This window comes from Sceloporus undulatus, chromosome 2 (genome assembly GCF_019175285.1).
Source record: "Sceloporus undulatus isolate JIND9_A2432 ecotype Alabama chromosome 2, SceUnd_v1.1, whole genome shotgun sequence".
In the NCBI taxonomy this organism is placed as follows: Eukaryota; Metazoa; Chordata; class Lepidosauria; order Squamata; family Phrynosomatidae; genus Sceloporus; species Sceloporus undulatus.
Window position 1 is genome coordinate 157413520 of NC_056523.1, and position 21502 is coordinate 157435021.

General features: G+C 41.4%; 1 protein-coding gene across 1 annotated transcript in view; it reads left to right on the forward strand.

Annotated features, from left to right (window-relative positions):
• Window positions 1-21502, forward strand: part of SMURF2 (SMAD specific E3 ubiquitin protein ligase 2) — a 75298-nt gene that overhangs the window by 12590 nt on the left and 41206 nt on the right. The window contains exons 5-8 of the mRNA XM_042449762.1: window positions 10004-10088; window positions 13293-13376; window positions 17369-17571; window positions 19391-19475. Coding sequence (XP_042305696.1) covers window positions 10004-10088; window positions 13293-13376; window positions 17369-17571; window positions 19391-19475 — 457 coding nt within the window. The remainder of the gene's footprint in view (window positions 1-10003; window positions 10089-13292; window positions 13377-17368; window positions 17572-19390; window positions 19476-21502) is intronic.

Sequence of the window (21502 nt, forward strand, 5' to 3'; positions counted from 1 at the left end):
GCGCCCCCCCCCATAGAGCTCCGCTCGGCTATTACCTAGACCCTAGACAAACAAGTTCGATGAAGGGAATAAAAATTAAAAATAACTATTAAACTAAAACTTCCTGTTTTTTAGCTAGTGTTCCCCGATTATGTCCTAGTTAGTCTCTCCCCCCCCCCTTGATGGCCAATGGTGAGCAGGCTAGAATATATTTTTAATGTAAATTTTAATGTTTTTTATGTTCTGTATTCCGTGTTTATTATTATTGTTGTACACCGCCCTGATTACGAGAAGGGGCGGTATTATAAATAAAGCTTTTATTGTTATTATTATTTATCCTGACTCTCTTGTACCCACTTGCAAAGGTTCCATAGTGCACTAAAGTAGATTTTTTTTGGAGGTGCAAGAGGGTTGCCATAGTGGAATTGAAATCAGTGAAAAAAATAATTCCCTTCCTTTAGTTAATTGAAACTGTGCTGTATCATAAGCTTCTGTGTGAAAGGAAAGAAACTATTCTCTTACTCACAGATCTCTTAATATACATTTCTGCCATTATTATTTGTTAACACTCCTTTGATTATTGAATTTATCTCTGGAGATAGTTTATGAACTCTGAAATTAAGTTTGTCTTAGTGTTATTGCCTTTGTTTGATTGTGTAAGTATCTAACCTCCCTATGAAGTATTAGAGAGTTATGAAGTGTATGAGAAGAAATGCATGCTTTTATGCTGACTAAATATACTGGGTCTTAAATTGTGTTTCAGCCCAACCTGTTATCCATTTGAGTTTTTAAAAAAAATCGTATTAGCTATAGCTAGACAGATATATTTGCATGCATGGGAGCTTAAAAAGAATTTTAGCAGTTGTGTGTTTAGACCAATGATGCAAACCTTTTAGGGGACCCGAGTGCCCAAACTGAAAGGCCTTCTGGCACACCAGGTGTACTGGTGCCGGGGGGGTGGACCTCCGGGGAGGAACGGAAACTTTCGGGGTGGGACATCTGCCCTCCTGGGGCGGAACTTCTTCCCGGACCTTTACCGCCTCTCTGGAGAAGATGAAGGCTTGGGGACAAGGATGGAAGAGGGAACAGGCAAGTGCTGTTCCTCCTCTTCCCCCGCCCCCGGAGTTTCAGCTGCCTCTCCAGACATGTACCATAGGTTTGCCACCACAGATTTAAACCATATCAGCATTACAGTCATAAGCAACCAGATTGGTGTAATGCAAGAGCTGAGGAATACATATCTTCCAGATGTGTTGGATTGTAGCTTCCATCTTTCTCCATAGCTTTGCTGACTGCAGCTGCTGGAGATTCCCTTCCTTGAGTTAGCAAACAACACGTTTATTTATTTCTCCTCAAGGTTCAAAGCTTATTACAAAGGTTAAAATACTGTACAAAATACAATTAAAAAAGAAAACTTATAAAATCTATAGTTAAAATTTAAAAAATCATGATGTAAATTGATTGGTTAGGTCTGCTGTGAAGAGATATGTTTTCAGTGCTGTTTAAATGCTATCAGCATATTCAGCTGTCGAATCTCTTCTGGCAGGTCATGCCACAGTCTGGGGCAGCAAACAAAAAAAGGTCCTCTGGGAAATTGTACCAGTCCTGGCTTGTTGGAATCAAATGTTTCCCAAAGTACCTGAGTGTGCAGGGCGAGATTGTACAGAAAAGGTGATCCTGTAAGTAACCTGGGCCCCATCCATGTAAAGCTTTAAAGGCAACAACCACACACTTGGTATTTTGTCCAGAAATTAATTGGCAACCAGTGGAATGATTTTAAGATTGGTGTGATGTGATCACTCCTGGATGTACCTGTAATCAATCTAGCTGCCATATTCTGAACCAGTTGGAGTTCCCGACTTGGTACAAAAGTAGCCCAATGTAGAGCACATTGCAGACAGGCTGGTAATCTCAAGGCTGGACTGTCGCAATGTGCTCTACATTGGGCTACTTTTGTACCAAGTCGGGAAACTCCAATGGTTCAGAATGATGGAAGCATTGAGGATTCAACCAGCCTGTGCACTACCATCTTTAGGTCCTTCAGGTCGAGGAAGGGGCACTTGGCGTATCAACCGAAGCTGATAACAGGCACTCTTGACTGTTGCATCTATCTGAGCTGACATTTGGAGGAACGGATCCAGGAGAACCCCAAAACACAGGGGGAGTGTAACCTCATTCAGAACTGGTAAACACACCTCCAGCCCTAGATTAGGACACTTGATAGTAAGCACCTCTGTTTTCTCTGGATTCAGTTGCGATTTGTTATATGTAAAGCAGGACTAGACTTTGAGGAAAGATGCAAATACTGGAGAAAGCAATGTCAAGAATTTAAGATATGCAGGTGACACTACTAGCAGAGAATAGCAAATTCTTGCAATTACTATTGAAGAAAGTTAGGGAACCTTCAGAACATTTCAAATTGCCTGCAAATAAAATAAAGTTGAGAACCCCTGTTTCACAGAATCCATATTCTTGCTGGCTACAATAAACGATATTATGGAAAAGCAGCTCTCCAACTCCCAAGGTAGTCAAATCATTCAGATTCAGAAAGTGTGAAGGCAGGTTTACAACTGAACCTTAAAAAAATCCAAAATAGTGACCACAGATGATGTACATAATATTAAAGTAGAGAATGAAGATACCGAAATAGTCAAAGATTTCCTATATCTTGTCTCAGCAATCAAAATGGAGACTACGGTCAAGAAATCAGAAGAAGATTAGGACTTGGTAGGCCAGCTGTGAGGGAGCTAGACAAGATCCTCAGGTGTTAAGATATATATAACTGAATACCAAAGTCCATACCATTGGATTTTCAGTATCTGTGTATTGTTGTGAAAGCTGGAAGGTGAACAAAATTTGATAAAAGAATCATCTCATTTGAAATGTGATGCTGGAGAGTTCTGTCGTTACTGCCCAAAAGACAAATAAGTGGATCCTAGAACAAATCAAGCCATAACTCTGCCTGGAAGTCAAGATGACTAAGCTGAGACTGTTGTACTTTGTGAGGAGACGTCTCACTAGAAAAAATCATAATGCTTAGCAAGGTAGAAGGCAGCAAGAAAAGAGGAAGATTGCACTACAGATGGGTAGACTCAATCAAGGAAGTCACAGGCTTCAGTTTGTAAGACCTGAGCAAAACTGTTGATGGCAGGGTGACTTGGAGAACTCTTATCGATAAGGTCACCACCAGTGGAAGTTGACTTAACAAAGGCGGGATACAGACCGCCCAAAAAGGGTGGTCTATCTGCGCCTTGTTTTGCTGTGCGAGGGAGCCGCAGAGGACAAACCACGCGGCTCCCTCGCGCAGTAAAAAGAACCCTTAAAAAGCGGGTTCTTCTTGTAGCGCGTTTGTGATGCACAATGATGTCGGGATGTGCGGATGTTAAGAGTCCATTGCGTCAAAATGGCGGCGCCCGTGTATACAGGGCGCTGCCATTTTGACGCCCCTGTCATGTGCTAGAGGTGAGGCCAGTATGGGCGGTGTGCCCTCGGCCAACCCCCTAGCACATGACTGGGGCACACTTTAGGCCCGTCTGAAGAGGGCCAAAAGATAACAACAGAGGCAAAGATAAATATCTAGTTCTGTATATAGTTCCAAAGTAAATCAAAACTATTTTCCACAGAAAACATTACAAAACATAGGGCCTGAACAGACAGGCCAAAATAAAGCTGCTTTGGGTCAGTTTGGAGGTACGCTGTTTAAATGATACACATGTCTTAAGAGGCCAGAAGCTGTACCAAAGCTGGGTTCCAGTCCTTAGGACTGGAGCGTGGCTTTGGCGTGGCTTCCAGCCTCTTAAGATGCATGCATCATTTAAACAGCATAACTCCAAAGTAACCTGAAACAGCTGTATTTTGGCCTGTCTGTTCGGGCCCATAGAAATCCTAAATACAGTGGCTGAACTTGCACTAGATAGGAGCAAAATGAAGGTAAAGAGGTCACCAAATCTGCAGCAAATGATATGAGAAAATAATGTAACTTTAAATATGAAGAACACTGTACTGAAGAAATTTTATAGCACTTTTGAGACTAACTGAAAAATCTCTTTGCTTACTGGTTTTCCAGACTTACACAGATATGTCTTTGAACTGTACTGAAGAGAACCAGATTGTACTTATTCTAAATATCACAATTCACGCATTAGAACTGATTACATCCTCTTGTCAAGCACCTTGTCCCCACACTATAGGAAATCTTAAGCAATCTCCATAACCATTTCTGCCCCATTAAATCCATCTCAACTGAGATGAAATTATATTATCTTACATTATTACATGAGAAATATCTTACTGTACTCTGATTACCTATACAGTATTTATAGTTTGCAGCAAAACGGATATCCTTTGTACTTACACCTGCCTGTGAAGTTTCTGTGACTGAACAGAATACTTTGGAGTGAAGTTTCTGAAGAGAAAACTATTAACAAAAATGTGATATCATATGCTTTAGTCATCCTATTTCTTTATTTAAAAAAACATGTTACAGTATTTTCTTACCTTTCTTTTTGTGGGCAGCAAGATAGTGATAATGCTGTAAATAGTAGCATGGAAAGAGGGTCAACAACAACAATAATGATTTTTACTAAAGTCAGAGGAACAGGGCACATTGTGACAAGGCAAGGGGGTTATCGGGGTGTCCAGCAGCATCTATCCAGCTCAACTCACCATACCAGGATGGACGCAGAGACCAAGAAGCCTAGACAGCCCCAAGTGGCCAGGCAGAGCAGGCAGCACTTGACACCTGGGCTACAAAAGAAATGGAAGGAGAGAGGGTCAGGGTTGTAGACAGGAGAGAAAAGGGCAGAGGTGGGGCCAGAGGAGGGGGTGGGGAATTCAAAATGGGAGTAGTAGAGGACCTGAGGCAGGTGTCTCGAGGAATGGAGATGGAAGACACAGAGGGAGAGATGGATAGTGGGAATAGTGGGACAAAAGGCACAGAAGGGGCAGACGTGGAAAGGGAGAGCAGAGGATTCACCCAGCCAATAGAAATAACCCAGTACAATCACAAGGGGACACCAGACAAAGCCAGGTGGGTGGTGGCAGCTGGCTCCCTGAAAGGGACAGTGTCAGGGAACCGAGGGGAGGAGACAGACCCCAAGGTAGGACAAGAGCCGTGGGGCCAAGTGCAAAAGCAGAGAAAGGAAGTCTCCAAGGGATTTGCTGAGCCAGGAAGGGTGAGTCCACTATCTGAAGGACTTGACTCCAAAGCCAACATTGTGGAGGACAGGGACAGCGGGAGGCCTAATGGTCCTATGGGAGAGGATACAGTGGGAATGAAAAGGCTGAGTGGAAGAGTTTGGAGGTCACTACGGGAATTCTCTTTTCTATCCCCCCCGACCACCATCTTGAGGGGAGGGCCGAGGCCTGGGCCTGGCAAGACTAAGAGCCCTCCCCCCGACCACCAATCTTGAGGGGGAGAGACGGGCCTGGCCTGGCAAGACTAAGAGCCTCCCCCCGACCACCATCTTGAGGGGGAGAGACGAGGCCTGGCCTGGCAGACTAGACGCCCTCCCCCCGACCACCATATTGCGGGGGAGAGACGAGGCCTGGCCTGGCAAGACTAGAGCCCCCCGATCACCATCTTGAGGGGAGCGAGAGGCCTGGCCTGGCAAGACTAAGGCCCTCCCCCCGACACATCTTGAGGGGGAGAGACGGCCTGGCCTGGCAAGACTAAGAGCCCTCCCCCACCCCACCATCTTGAGGGGGAGAGACAGGCCTGGCCTGGCAAGACTAAGAGCCCTCCCCCCCGCCCACCATCTTGAGGGGGAGAGACGAGGCCGGCCTGGCAAGACTAAGAGCCCTCCCCCGACCACCAATCTTGAGGGGGGAGAGACGAGGCCTGGCCTGGCAAGACTAAGAGCCCTCCCCCGATCACCTCTTGAGGGGGAGAGACGAGGCCTGGCCTGGCAAGACTAAGAGCCCTCCCCCCGACCACCATCTTGAGGGGGGAGAGACGGGCCTGGCCTGGCAAGACTAAGAGCCCTCCCCCCGACCACCATCTTGAGGGGGAGGAGAGGGCCTGCCTGGCAGACTAAGAGCCCTCCCCGACCACCTCTTGAGGGGGAGAGACGAGGCCTTGCCTGGCAATACTAAGAGCCCTCCCCCGACCACCATCTTGAGGGGGAGAGACGAGGCCTGGCCTTGCAGACTAAAGAGCCCTCCCCCGACCACCATCTTGAGGGGGAGAGACGAAGGCCTGGCTGGCAAGACTAAGAGCGCCCTCCCCCCCCGACACCATCTTGAGGGGGAGAGCGAGGCCTGGCCTGGCAAGACTAAGAGCCCTCCCCCCGACCCCCATCTTGAGGGGGGAGAGACGAGGCTGGCCTGGCCAAGACTAAGCCCCCCGACCACCATCTTGAGGGGGAGAGACGAGGCCTGGCCTGGAAAGACTAAGAGCCCTCCCCCCGACCACCATCTTGAGGGGGAGAGACGAGGCCTGGCCTGGCAAGACTAAGAGCCCTCCCCCCGACCACCATCTTGAGGGGGAGAGACGAGGCCTGGCCTGGAAAGACTATGTGTGGCCCCCCCCTATATGATTAACATCTTCGAGTATATTTCTGGCTTGGTTTAATGTTGATTTTATGTATACTGTGCACTGTTTTGCACGTTTTAATTATCTATTGCAATTTTTATCTTGTATTGTATCGTCATTGCAATTGTTGTACACCGCTGTGATCAAATGGAATAGCGGTATATAAATAAATTTTATTATTTATTATTATTATTCTGGGAGGGTGAGGGTCTCCTAGAACCTAGCAAAGAACAAGATCAGGAATGGCCCATTGAAAACCCAAAGGCAAGGATATTTGAGTTTTTGTAGACAATCTGTTTTATTGTACCTAGAGTGGGGGGAATAACTGGGAAGATCCTAGATGAGATATTAAAGCCTTGTTTGCAATTGAACTTACCGCCTCTGCATCCTCATAACAAATGGAATAGATGGCCCAGACTGGCCCCGCCCCTGCAGCTGGCCGGGGCAGAGCCACACATATCCGATGTAACAGTGACTTCTGTGAACCAGGATGATAGCCCCTTTTCTTACACATAAGTAAAAATAAAACTGTCATTCACAGACCCATACAGAGTTATAGAGAGACTACTTGACTATTTGAATTATTCTATATGGATTCAAAAGCACTCATTTGTTTGCTGTTTAAATAGAATTCATGAATTTATTTCTTAATTACTTGTTAATGATTTTTTTCCTAAAACCAGGCTGGAAACTTATTGGGGAGTTAGTTGCAAATGTACAACCTAGAGCTAGGTATTTGTAACAGTTTGGTACTCAGGATTCCTGTGCATTCTCTAGCTTAGAGGACACATAGGGACGGGCAAAAGCATCCCAGTCCCCACTTACAAGGAAGCAGCTGACTAACATTTCAATTCCCCCCCTCCCATCATGCAAGTGATCTCAAATGTGAGGGGGAATTATGACAGGGATCTTGTTTTTGATTGTCACAATAGTGATCATTCACAGGACAGGGAGGGAGTGTCATTCAGCAGCTTCCTGAGAGACTGGGGAACAAGCCCTGATTGACCATAGTAGCTGTTTCTTAGAAAGTGGGGATGGGCAGGGTCGAGGCAAGAGTCACTGTGTAGCCGTATAACTATCGTGGTTTTGCATTAGTAACTCCGCAACAGGATTAATGCTCCCAGTTAATATATTTTATAAAAAAGACTTGAGTTTCAATATGGGCTTAAATAAAGTGATGAACTAAAGCAGAATAATAATAACTCAAATAAGTGTTCAGAGTAACCTGATTCACACACTTGCATATTCAGTATTAGCTTTATACAGAGAATGTTGATTGCCATGGGTGATGTTATAGCGTTATATTTGCAAATGGTGTCTCACATTCAGAATATTAGCATGTCTTTGTGCTACAAGTGAGGCCTGCTTTCTCTATTATCTTTTGCTGGATAGATGCTCCTTTTGGTCTAGACATGAGCTTTCATTTCCAATCTAAACAGGATTAGGAAAAGCACATTAATCTTAATGCCACAGAAACCACAAATAAAGTTATGTGTTCAGTTTCATTTTTGACTGTCCTGTTTATAAAGTAAACAAAGCTACTTAGGCTTTCACAGGCTGTCTTCATTTGACTATTTACAGCACTTCAGACAGAGAAATGTAATATTCTATTGTGAAAAAATCCTCAAACTGTGTTATTACCATATGTATAAGGATTGTCATTTTTAGTTATGTGTTCATATTTTACTGGAACTATGAAATGTGCACACAGCTTCTCAACTCTGCCTGTTTCTTTAGTTTGGCTCTCTTCTTCTTCTTCTTCTCCTCCTCCTCCTCCTTCTCCTTCTCCTTCTTCAGCTATGTGAGATTCCTGTGACAAAACTGGATCTGGGAGTACCCTCAGAATAAAATTTGATCCTTTAAGAGGGAAGAAACCCTATCTAGAACACCTTGAAAATTATCTTTTTAAATTAACCACCTATCCACAGAACCTCAGTGGCATTGAGTTTCCATTTATTGGCCCTTATCCATAAAATTATTATTGATTCCTGGTACAGTTTTAGCACTTTTGTTGCCTCATTGCAACAAAAAGAAAGAAAACATTTTTCAGTGTAGTGATGGCATTTCACTTCAAATCCTCAAATGGTTTCTTCTCTTCTTTTATCTTCTTGATAAAAGAATTGTGCGGGAATAGCCTACAAGACCTAATAATATAAATCTCATGGGACTGAGCAGTAGACCCCCAACATGTCTGGAATTAGTTCTCAAGCTAGGGGCAGAACTGTATCACTGTTCCTACCCAGTTAACATATCTAGAAGGATACCATGGATTCAGCTCTTAAAAGCTGATAAGAATGCCACACAAAACTAACAGAATCATGCTCCCCTTCTCCTAGTCCTGGTTTTCCATCATGATGGCCTGGCCAATTTTTGTATCAGAGTGATTTCTGAGTTAATGGCAACTTTTTATGTGTGTGAAAAACAGTAAAGGAAGGATCTCAGGAGGGGAACAGAAGGTAGAAGTTCATTTTGCGCTCTCCCTTAATTGTATCACATACTGTATATTTGTCTACCTGTCCTCTTGCTCATTTTCCCTATGGTGCTGCTGTCCTTCCACAAAATCAACTTCACTCTCCCTCACTGTGAAAATAGAACATTGGGTGTCCTTAGAGACTTAAAAGACATAGTTTATTTAAATGCATTATTGGCTCTTTCAAAATGGTGCTGCATTGTTACTAACACTGCCATTTAAATTACCCTGCCAGTGTTGGTGGTGAATGACAGAAAGTAAGTGCATGAGTGCCAAGCTCCACAAAGACAGGTGCTGTTAGCAGGGAAAAGAGGTGATCATTTTTTGTATATCTTCCTCAGGTAACTTAAGGGTTTCATATGCTTAGCACAACCTGTCTTGAGTGTGATTGAGATTTATGTGCTTGATGGATGGCTTTTAATGTATAGGCTTGATACTGATGTAAACAAATGTTCAAATAATGCGCCATTTTTAAAAGTTTCAGTCTAAAGATGTTTTGAACTTACCTATATTTTAAAGCGTCTGAAGAATTTTAAAAAATGGCTGAAAAGATGATCTGGTAAAACATACCTGTAAGTCAGGGCAAGGAGTCAAGCAGCCCTCCAGATGTTATTGGACTGGGGTTTCCAGTAGCCCTAGCCTATATAGCCAGTGATGAAGGATGCTGGAAGTTGCAGTCCAGTGACATTGGGCAACATGATTCCAGCCCCTTCTGTATATCATTCCATTGTCTTCTAAACATAATTGTGATTTGAACTGGTGGTGCAGTGGTTAAAAGCCTGTACTGCAGCCACTGACTCAAAACCATAAGGTTGCAAGTTCAATACCAGCAAAAGGGCTCAAGCTTGACTCAGGCGTGTATCTTTCCGAGGTCACTAAAATGAGTACCCAGAATGTTGGGGGCAATTAGCTTACAGTTGTAAACTGCTTAGACACTGTTACTTCAGTATGAAGCGGTATATAAATGAAGCTGTTTGTTTATTGTGATATGTCTAATTTTGACTTGTCTCTTTTTAAAATAGTAAGTCTTCAGTCCAGAGACAGGATAGGCACAGGAGGGCAGGTTGTGGACTGCAGTAGACTATTCGACAATGATTTACCTGATGGGTAAGTTAACATTTTGAAAGCAGGAACAAAAAACCCAGAGCTTGAAAACACTAGTGTTAAAACTAACTAGTAGCCCCTAATTTCAATTTAGAAATTACATTATTATAATTATTGAAAATTCTATTAATTCATTATATTGATGTGTTAGTGATGTCCTTTTGAAAAATTTAAACAATTAGAGTTGACCATATTCCTAAATTACCTGCAGAGAAACAAAAGAGAGTGAAACATTAATCATTACACAAGAATCATTACACAACAGCATTGTCTGTTAATGATTTAAATAATTTTCAAATTCAGTGTTTGGAATAATTGTAACAGATTAATATTAATGAATTATTTTCAAGCTCTGCCAAGAAACTCTGTTTTCTCTTCAGGTCATATACATTTTTCATCTTTCACTTTTAGTACTCTGAAAAAGCAAGTTTTGTCTCTTTCCAGTGATAATGAATGGAAAGATGAATACTATATTCATTTGTTTACTCTTTTTTTTTGCATATAGTCTTAGGGGTGAGAGATTTTCATCAGCAATTTAACTTTACAAGAATATTTGGCATAAGTATTCTATCAGTAACATAAATGTTCACATTCTTGAGTGGGAACTTGTGGCTTTGGGAAAGTACTGTATTTTCTGGCATATAAGACTACTTTTTAACCCAGGAAAATCTTCTCAAAAGTTGGGGGTCGTCTTATATGCCAGGTGTCATCTTATAAGGCAGGTGCTCAAACTTCCAAGCCGGAATGGAGAATCTGCGGTCGCCGCATATGGTGGGGGGAGCTAAAAAACGGCTGCAGCCACATCCCCACCATATGCAGCGACTGTATGAAAGTAGCTACCGCTCTGATAGTCTTGGAGACAGGGAGAGCTGACCAATCCAAGCAGGCTTTGTATACAACAAGGTTCCTGCTAAGTACCTGCATGTCATAAACATTTGGATTAAAATTACCATATTGAAATCAAATCTGATGGGTTTTTTTTTAATTTGGTGTGCGTTGGAAGAGGGGTAGTCTTATATGGTGAGTATATCCCAAACTCTATATTTTAACTGGAAAAGTTGGAGGTTGTCTTATACGCCCAGTCGTCTTATACGCCGGAAAATACGGTACATAAGAAAATCTCAACTGTGTTTCATGACATTATTTTTAAATTACTCCTTCTTAATTACTGTATATACTCATGTATAAGTCTAGAAACTTTAGTCAGATAATTGACTCCAAAAACCTGAGTTGACTTATCCACAGATCAGTGTAAATATGTACTTTAACTCTTATAAAATGAAAGGCAAGAGCGTAATCTGTCCTGCCCCTCTACTGTCTCATCCTTTAGCGTGACCACAAGCAGTTATGCCTGCTGAACTTTTTAAGTTCTTTGGCATTGTTTTCCTTTGCCTTTCTCCTGGAAACTGCTTTGTTGCATGCCCCAAAGTTTTAACCTCAACTTATGCACGGGTCATATCAAAATCCATAATTTTGGTTGCAAAAGCCTACCCTTGACTTATACATGAGGTTGACTTATAGTTGAGTATAAATGGTAAGCAAATCATGATAAAGATCCTAAATCTTTAGTTTTTATGGAGATTTTATTTCTTTCAGTGAAATCTTTGATCAGAGTATGATATTTTCAACCTTTGCCTCTGCTTTATTATTGTTTGTTTTAGGGAATATTCCTTCATCTTGTTTGTTTTTAAATGATCTAAGTTGATTCAGGGATGTAGCTAGGATTTTAGGAAGAGGGGGTCCAGACTAAGTGCTACCATTATAATGGGACTTGGGTGCGACGGCACAGCAGCACACACCATTCATTTTTATAATGGAAGGGGGGGGGTCCGGACCCCAAGAACCCCCCCCCTTGGTTACGTCCCTGGTTGGTTGGAATGCTAATTTGAAAATGGAAGGTTAGATGCAACATATACTACATCACCTCATCTTATGTAAAATATGTGGATGAAATGTCATTGGCCCAAAATAGACGGGCTGAAAAAACAGCAGTGGGGCCATGCTGGCACGATTCGCTCCAGGGCTGCAGCAACCACACGTGACTGGCCCCGATCTGGGCTGCAATTGTAGTTTTGAACCAGGCTGGAAAAAGGAGCGGTATTATACCACTCCTTTTGGGCCCATCAACATTGGGAACCAATTCAAAAAATGTCTTGAAACACTAATGAAGACATCAATGCACAAAACTGAAAGCCCATGATCCTGTAAAGATATGACATAACACTCAAAGATGCTGAATTGGGAGGAGAGTTCTTTTGAACCTGTCACAATATAATCTTCAGGCAAGTTTTATACTCACTATAATTGGAATTTATATCATCTGTTGAATTATTTATTTCTAATAAAGCTTATAGCAGCAACTTGTGTAAGTCTGAAACTTATCTGCTTGGTGCCAGAAGCCCAACTCATAACAGCATTCATTAATGATATTGGTACACCCTTCACCCATGCTTAAATCACATTCATCACGTGATTGGGGGGAAGATAATCACACACCTGCACTCCTAATGATGGGTCCATTACTGTTTACAGACAGGAGAAGAATGGGAGAAGAGCGCATACTATAATTTTAGTATGAGGTTTGAAACTTTGATGGAGAAGTTTTAAAAAGTGGAGGGAGGGCAGTATCCATGTACACATATGCATATTTGTGCATGCCAACACATAACATTTAGAAGGCTCAGTCAGTGTGGCATGGTTCTTCATGTTGTTTTTGAAAACATCAGTGTTTACTTACCATTGTCTTTCACACCACTCAGTATCTGATCAAAAACCATTGCTCAAATTATAGCCCAGAAGAGGCTAGAGAAGGCTTCTAATATGTGTGAGGAAGGAGAGCTGTGTCAGAATGTGATCCAGGATCTATCTTCAACTCACAGAATGGTTCTGCTTGCAGATAATTCCTCCCTCTGAATTTTGGAGATGCACCCTTCCTCTACACAGTAGTATAACTCACACCTTTCAGCAAGATCTTTTTGTACCCTCTGTGGACCATTTTCAGGGGCCTGGAGGATCTTGGATGAGATGGAGAGAAGGTGATCCAGTTTTGCCCACCCACATGTATGCTTCTAAATCTGAATCCAACCCACAATATATATTGTCATAGCAGATGGGGTGAACATAGTATGATTTCTGTTGGCTGAAACCCACTTAAAATACACTTGTAATAAAAAAAGATATGCTTTGCTTTCAACATATATATTTTAGTTGGGAAGAAAGAAGAACAGCCTCTGGAAGAATTCAGTATTTAAATCATATTACACGGACAACACAGTGGGAACGACCAACACGGTAAGAATTATTTAAGAGAAGATATGTGCAGTAAAACTTCATTGAATGTATCTTTGTACCACATTTTTTGCAGCATTCAGTAAGACCTCGCCATTCCTAGAACCTCTAGTTATTATTAGTTGCTGGTCCCTTCCTATTAGTTCTGCTGCTTGACAGTACTGTTTTTGGCTATAAGGCTCCTCGCTAATGTTGCTCCTATGAGAGTCAGAGAGGTATATGATGAAAGCTACTTTAGATGCCTGTGATGCATGATACTATCTCAGCAAAAGTACTGAAAATAATATGACAAAAATGAGGTATGGCACTATTCTTTTGTGTTTGATAAATTCAATTTCCCCATGGCCTCAATCAGTATAGTGCTGCTCATGGTAATTATTGCAGCCACGTGGGAGAAGTGAATGTTGGGGACTGGTCTATCCTCAAGTGGTGACCACTGTACCATGATATGAGACTGCAGCATGGTATGGATAGCATATTGGCTATCAAGACCATTTTTAGTTTTTAAATATATGATTTTAAATATTCCACTTTAATAATTATGCCAGCAAAATAGAAATAAGTGACTATGTTTGTAAGGATAAGTCAGGTTTCTGCAGAACCCTGTCTTGTTAATAAAAAAAGGTAAAGGTAAAGGTATTCCCCATTGACAAGATTGTCAAGTCACGTCTGATCATAGGGAGTGGTGCTCATCTCTGTTACTAAGCTGAAGAGCCAGCTCTGTGATCATGTGGCCAGCATGATTGCACAGAGCGCTGTTTACCTTCTTACCAGAGTGTTACCTATTTATCTACTTGCATTTGCATGCTTTCGAACTGCTAAATTGGCAGAAGCTGGGACTAGTGATGGGAGTTCACCCCATTATGCAGCACCCGGGCCTTGAACTGCCAACCTCCCAATCTTGCAATCAACAGAGTCAGCATCTTAAACCACTTGAGCTACCACATCCCTCTTGTTAATAAACTGTTTGCTAATTTTCAGTCATGACCTATAGAGCAAGTAACATGTTAAGATCTTTGCTTCAGATGGCATGCTAAACAAACCATTCCTGGTTTGATTAGGATTTGGCTTGTAGGGAGGATCAACTTGAAAAATGCTTGCTATAAGCCATTATTCTGGAATGCAGTCACCATGTTACCTGGGCTCTTCGTTGCCCCTTCCCTTGTTCTTTTGGTTTCATTTGAAGTGGGAACTAAATAGTGTGTGTATAAAGAAGACATATCATTTTACTTAATGGTTTCTGTAAGTTTCATGTGTGTGTGCTGTGCTTGTTCGGAGCCATGTTCAGAACATTCTAGAGCTGAGCAGTGTTTGGCAGAAACTATACCACCACACCCTCAATACACATGCCTAATTGTGCACCTCAGCAGTTCTCTTTCAGTTTCTTTTTTCACCTGCTACAGTAGCAGCATTATAAGGAATGTTCTCTTTCTCTGTTCATTAAAGACTGGATAGTTTGAGAATGCAGACCAGTTTCCCTTTTTATTTTCCTTAAGTCTTGTCCTTTAGTTTAGTTTAAGTTTTTTCTTGGTTTTATTAAATCTCGTCAGTTTGACTTGTCTTAGTTTATATCTTGGCTTGTTAGCTCTCAATAAATGACTGAGTGTCACCTGTCCTTTTTAGAATATTGCTCAGAAATTGTACATGCCTTTAAACACTGTTTAAAAATGCATCGGGGGAGGGGGGGATTGCAGCAATGGATAGTTCTTCCATGTTCCCCTGTTTGACCTGGAAGAGGTAAATTAGTGAACCCCTGTATTGTGCTATGGTTTTACAAAACAAGGTAAAACACAACAATGTTGATTTCACGTCTCTGCTTACTTTTCTGGCAAAACGTTCTAAAGCAACTGATCAGGTGTCCTAAACATTCCTTGGCATTTTGCTTCAGTTTCCATCTGCAAGTTGTCTCCTTACTATTTTCTGAGATTGCTCTTCTAAGACTGTAGCTTTGATTATACTCTTAGCTATGATACCCTCTGTATTGACTAATCCTTCAGCCACCATATTGGCTCCTTCACTAATGGTGATCATATTCATTTAGACTACTCAGGACCAATCTGCTAACTTAATGAGCTCCTAAAGGAAGGAAAATCTAACTACCATTTGTCAGATGCAGATGAAACTGATGAGAAGGAGAAAAGGTCATTTTTTAAAAAAATCTTGAATTGACCTCATCTGCTTTTCTCTCAGTAGATGCCTTAAAAACATAATCAGCACTTTCTACCAATAGCCTGATTGCCAATCATTTTGGTACCACTAGTGATCCAGGCCAGCTCCATCAGGCCTAGCCCAAGTAAGATGAAGAGCCCTTTCTCCAGCCCATCATTCAGCCTCAGAGGGGGAGAGAGCCAGGCCAGCTCCATTGGTTATGAGTGCACTTCGGCTAAAATAAAGATAAGTTTAATTGTTTCAGGAGATTCACCATTATCTTCTTAGATGGTTGTCTAAATCAAACTTAGTTAGGGAGATTCCTTTTTGATCCCAAATATCCCTCATGTTGACTTCAAATATTTCTGACAGTGAACTGTAGAAACCACCATATATATCCCTTGGGGTAACACAGAATTCTGTTTGCCCATCAGCACATCAGCTGTCTGTCACCAGAACACCCAGAGCTTTGAGGAGACTGGTGTAGGGAGTTCTACAGATGATGTGACCACATCAATAAGCAAGAAACTTACATGTGTCAATTCTCCTGCATTTAGTGTTGCAGCTCTGGAACTAGTGCATCCTACACAATATCTTGCCTGTAATGATTCATTTAGCAGGGGAGTTGTATGTTCTTGTGAACTCCCTCTGTCAAGACAAAAGAGGGATCACTTTTGATGTTTTGGATACTACTGTGGTGGTGTGGCTGTCCTCATATAGGCATGTTAACTTCAGCTTTTAACAGCAAGTAGTGCAACCAGAAGAACTGATTTGGGAAGGAATTTGTTTAGGGACAAGTTCCTGAAGAATTGGTCAAGCCCTTTTCTGCTTCTGTTTCCGTCAGGTCAGGATCCATGGGAACAAAGCCAGCATACCTTAATAGTCTCATTAGCCACAGTTCATGACCTCAATTGTTCTGTTGCACTAGCAATTAATTCAAGTTGCTTCAAATAAGAGTTCTCATCTAGCTGGACAGACAGATTTGCCATCCAGACTAATGTCACAGAATGAATCAGTTGGATGCTTGTGAAAAATCTTTTCTACTGTGCTCTACTAGTCCTAGAAGCATCCACAAAACCATCAACTCTAAGGCCTTGGGCTAGAAAGTGGTATGTTTCCAGTCCTTTGTGTTCTTTTGCATACTCTGTTGCAGTTTAGGAAGTATCCATGATTCTTTGATTCCTCCTCTTCCTGAAGGGAGAGGGCTTGCCTGTGTTGGAGGAGTGGAGAAAGTGCAGGCTGCATGTGCCCCCAAGCTGTCATGGGAAAATAAACCTTCCAGGGCACTTACTGTAGTATAAAAGGACTCGTCTATGCCTGAAATGGCCCAGGGAGGGCCAGAAACATGAGCAGAATGCCCCCACCTCTAGAGGACACTAGGAGCTTTTGGGAGCAACATCTGTTTTGATTTTTTTCCCCTGGGAATTGTGGAAGTGTGTAAGTGCAGCCTTCCAAGGTTTCCTGGGGAACTGTGTGCCTTCTTAACTCACAACAATTTCCTACCTTTCCTCTGCTATCTTTGAAGACCTAATTGACGGTAATATCTGCTCACCGCTATCCTTTGCCAGGACCTTCACCTACCTTGCTTTATCTTTAATTCATTAGTTAAGAAGTCTCTGAAGGGGCTAATGAATCTGTATCTACTTCCCTCACAGTGATCTGTGTTGATGATCTTGTTGCAGTTCCTGAAGGAGACTTTTGAACCATTAGTAATATGTTATCTCCAGCTCCTCACATTCTGATTTGACTTCCTGGTGTTCAAGTGAATTATATATTTTCCATTTTCATCTTGAACAGGATTTTACATATGAGTACACAAAGAAATCTGTTATTGTCTTTTTCAATAGGCCAGCCTCAGAATATTCCAGTCCTGGTCGACCCCTGAGTTGCTTTGTGGATGAGAACACACCTGTTACAGGAATCAATGGTGCAATGTGTGGACAGTCATCTGATCCCAGGCTAGCAGAGAGAAGAGTGCGGTCTCAGAGGCACAGGAATTACATGAGCAGAACCCATCTACATACTCCTCCAGATTTACCTGAAGGATATGGTAGTTATTTTTAAAACTTTAAATATCTATTTAATCATTACAAAGGTTGTGTATGATTGGTCATTTTGAAAGATGCATCATTGGACTTTCTCTTTCATGGTACTTACTTCAGTTGAGCATTGGCATTCTGATAACTGTACAAATATAATGAGGTGCTCAGTTAATTCCTTTTCTTATGGTTGCTACTTTCTCTAAAACCTTGTCAATCAGTGCAGTGGTGAAACTGACTAGTCCAGTTTGCAATCTAATCTACTCAACCTCAGATTCTTGAGAAAAAAAAAGTAGGTAAAATATTACAGAGAGAGAGAGAGAGAGAGATGTTGTCCCGCAGTTTCTGTTTTTCTGTTCCTTTTTGAAAGAGTTTTCTATATGGATATATAAGTGATTTTTCTGCACATTATCTTTTTTTTAAAAAAAAAAACCTTTAAACCTTTGCACATGAGGGGGAAGTGATACTTTATAAATACACACGTGCACACACTCTACATAATTTTGAGAGTTTTGCACAGAAATAGATTTCTGTTGACTTTTATGAAATATCCAGGAAATCATCTCTTGACATTATCATTCTATGTATTTGCAAGGTTCTATCTCGTGGCGTCCCCAAGGAGGGTGTCACTTGGTGCCGATGTAGGTGTGTGTGAACTCCCTTGCTCTCCCCCTCCTCCTGCCTGGCCAGACCACTGCAGCCCCTCCCCCAAGCCTTCAGAGTTCTGCATGACTGCTGCCACATAGGACTCCAAAGGCTCCTCCACCCCCCACCCCCACCCCCAGCATCCACCACTACTGAAAGGGGTAGTGCTGTGGCCCCTTTGGGGTTTTGTACAACTTCTGGGCAAGCAAGAAAAGTACCCTTTCTCAATTGCCCTGTAGTTATTAAACTCCCTTTGAGTGTATCATCCCAGGTGTCACCTGGTGCAGTCTGCACCTCCCTAATGATATCCCTGGTGTTATCAAAGGTGAGGAGGAATTTAAGTTACATGCAATAATATACTTCCCGTGTATTCCTAAAGAAATTATTCTGTTATTTCAGTTCATGAAATGTAGTTTTCAAAACCGTTGAGACCCACACTGAAATTGGCATTTCAGCAGTGTTGCTATGGTCTTATGTCAGTGTCTTGAGGTTCTTCCAGAAGGATGCTACCAATGAAAAGACAATGTGCCACTATTCCATTTTTCCCTCCATCTGTTTTGTGGTAAGAAAAAAGTTGTAGTGGTGGAACAAATATGAGAAGGATACAAAATGAAAATGGCATAGATTCAAATCCCTTTAAAATGTTGTGAACAGAGCAGTGCAACTGCTTGACAGAATAGTATCCTTGGCCTGTTTCAGATCACATGATACTGTGTATGTACGCTATCCTGTGGACTCATCACAGGGTTTCAACTATTGTCACACACATCATAGACATACATAGGACTGGGCTTTAAAAAGCTTAAATTGAGCAAGCTTGCTACTTTTCAGTCCTACTTTTCCAGTTGGGCAAGAACAGGTAAGAACAGTTTATATGCATAACATGAAAATGATGTAAAATACAGTGTCTCCTTGGAAAAAAGTATTGAATAAAATATTAACCCAGTGTTGCTTTGGTCTAACTACTTGCACTAAACCTGCCATAGACAACAATACCTAAAAAGTTTTGAGTTTTGGACAGATCTTTGGTGGAAGAAAGTTCTATGGATAGTCAGTGCTATGGCACATTCAATCCCTAATTTGCTAGCTTTGCAACTTGTATACACTGACATTTTCTTCAGTCAAGGAAACAGATCTTTTAAATATTGTTGTTTGTTTTTCACATTGGTTTTTCTTAATGAACAGAGCAAAGGACCACTCAGCAGGGACAGGTGTATTTCCTACATACTCAGACTGGGGTAAGCACGTGGCACGACCCTCGTGTACCTAGGTAAGGGAATATTTTGTCTTCATTATGATTCTCTCAAATCAAGAGTCTTTGCAAATCAAACTAGTAATGTTTGACAATATATACATAATAAATAATAACAGATTGGATTATTGTCAGGGTGGTGTCTATGTGGTGATACTGTCTGCAAGCTCAGATTTGGAATTGGGTTCAATAAATACAGTACCCTAAAAAGTAATAAGTACCCTGTTCACCAAGCCTGTGTCTGAAGAATGGTGTGAACAGTATGCTGTTTGAAGTATCTAATAAATTTATAAAAACTTAGCTGGGCTATGTAAAAGTTTTCATTGGCCCAGATGAGATGTCATTCTTTGCTCATGGACTAGGAAAAAAGCTTTCAGCAAAATATAGTGTACAGGTTTGCCTACTTCATCTACTTGTCTTGGAGTTCTGATTTCTCTAGTGTAGAATGATTAGCTTTCTGTGTGCAGCTGAGTTTATTAGCTGAAATACTGGTTGTGAAATTAATTTTTAAAAAACATTTGTTCTCATGCACACAATTTTAAACTAATTAGCATTATGTACATTCTGGTTTATTTTTTTGATCCCAAAGGAATTGCAGTGTATTTGAGAGAATAAAGATGTCTGGTGTCAGCATACGTGTTTGTGGTGCAAGACGAAGAATATTTCACTGTATTCTAATCCAAAGGCGGGAAACATGTTTACATGAAGCAAAACATTTTAGTAGCTTTCAGATCTCCATTTCTGTACAAGAGAGAGAGAGAGAGAGAGAATTTCTGTGTCCTTAAAATACCATCACTGTTATTTCCAACTCAGAACAAAACAAAACAGAAATCTTGTTGAGAACTTCTCCCCAAAATAGGAAACGGATGTAAACTCTTAAGGAAAATAGCTGTTTTTATTTATTTCATGAAATCTAGCAATAATGTTGTTGTGGAGTGATTTTCTGTACCAATAACTAAGTGGTCCCTGCTGAGGGAAATGCCCCCAATGAAGGCCTGTTGTTTGTGCAACCCACATTACAGGCAATAAAAGCATGTTGCTTGAATGTGGTCATTGCAAGCAAATAGCACAATCATGCCAGACTAATCTGATCTTTTTTTTAAATAAAATTAGCAGCTTTATAGATGAAGGGAATGCTATAGTCATAGTATATCTTGATTTCAGTAAGGCCTTTGACAAGATCCCCCATGATATTCTTGCAAACAAGCTAGCAAAATGTGGGCTAGACAATGCAGTTGTTAAACAGATCTGTAATAGGTTGACCAACTGAACCCAAAGGGTGCTCCACAACAGCTCCTCTTCATTTTGGAGAGAAGTGACCAGAGGGGTACCAAAGGGTTCTGTCCTGGACCCAGTGCTATTCAACATCTTTATCAATGACTTAGATTAAAGAATAGGGGAATGCTTATCAAATTTGCAGAGGACACCAAATTAGGAAGAGTAGCTAATACCTCAGAGGAGAGGATCAACATTTGGAATATTAATAAATTAGAATGCTAGGCCAAAACTAACAAAATTAACTTCAACAGGAGAAATGTAAGGGCAAAGAAATGAAATTAACAGAGATAGGATGGGAGATACCTGGGTTAACAAGACTACATGTGAAAGGGATCTAGGAGTCCTAATAGACCACAAGTTGAACATGAGTCAACAATGTGATCCAGCAACTTAAAAGGCCAATGTTATTTTAGGCTGCATCAATAGAAGTATAGTGTCTAGATCAAGGGAAGTAATAGTGCCACTCTATTCTGCTTTGGTCAGGCTTCACCTGGAATCCTGTGTTCCGTTATGGGCACCACAGTTCAAAAAGAGTGTTGAGGAGCTGGAGTGTGTCCAGAAAATAATAATAATAATAATACATTTTATTTATAGACCACTATTCCGCAATGATCATAGCAGTGTACAGTAAAAATTGCAATACAATACAAAATACAATGTGACAGTTAAAGGAGGGAGAAGTCTCGTCCTTCAGGCAGTCCCTGATGTTGCTGGGTCTGCCTGATCGCTCCCTCTGAGGCCGAGATGACAGTTGAGGAGGGAGGGGT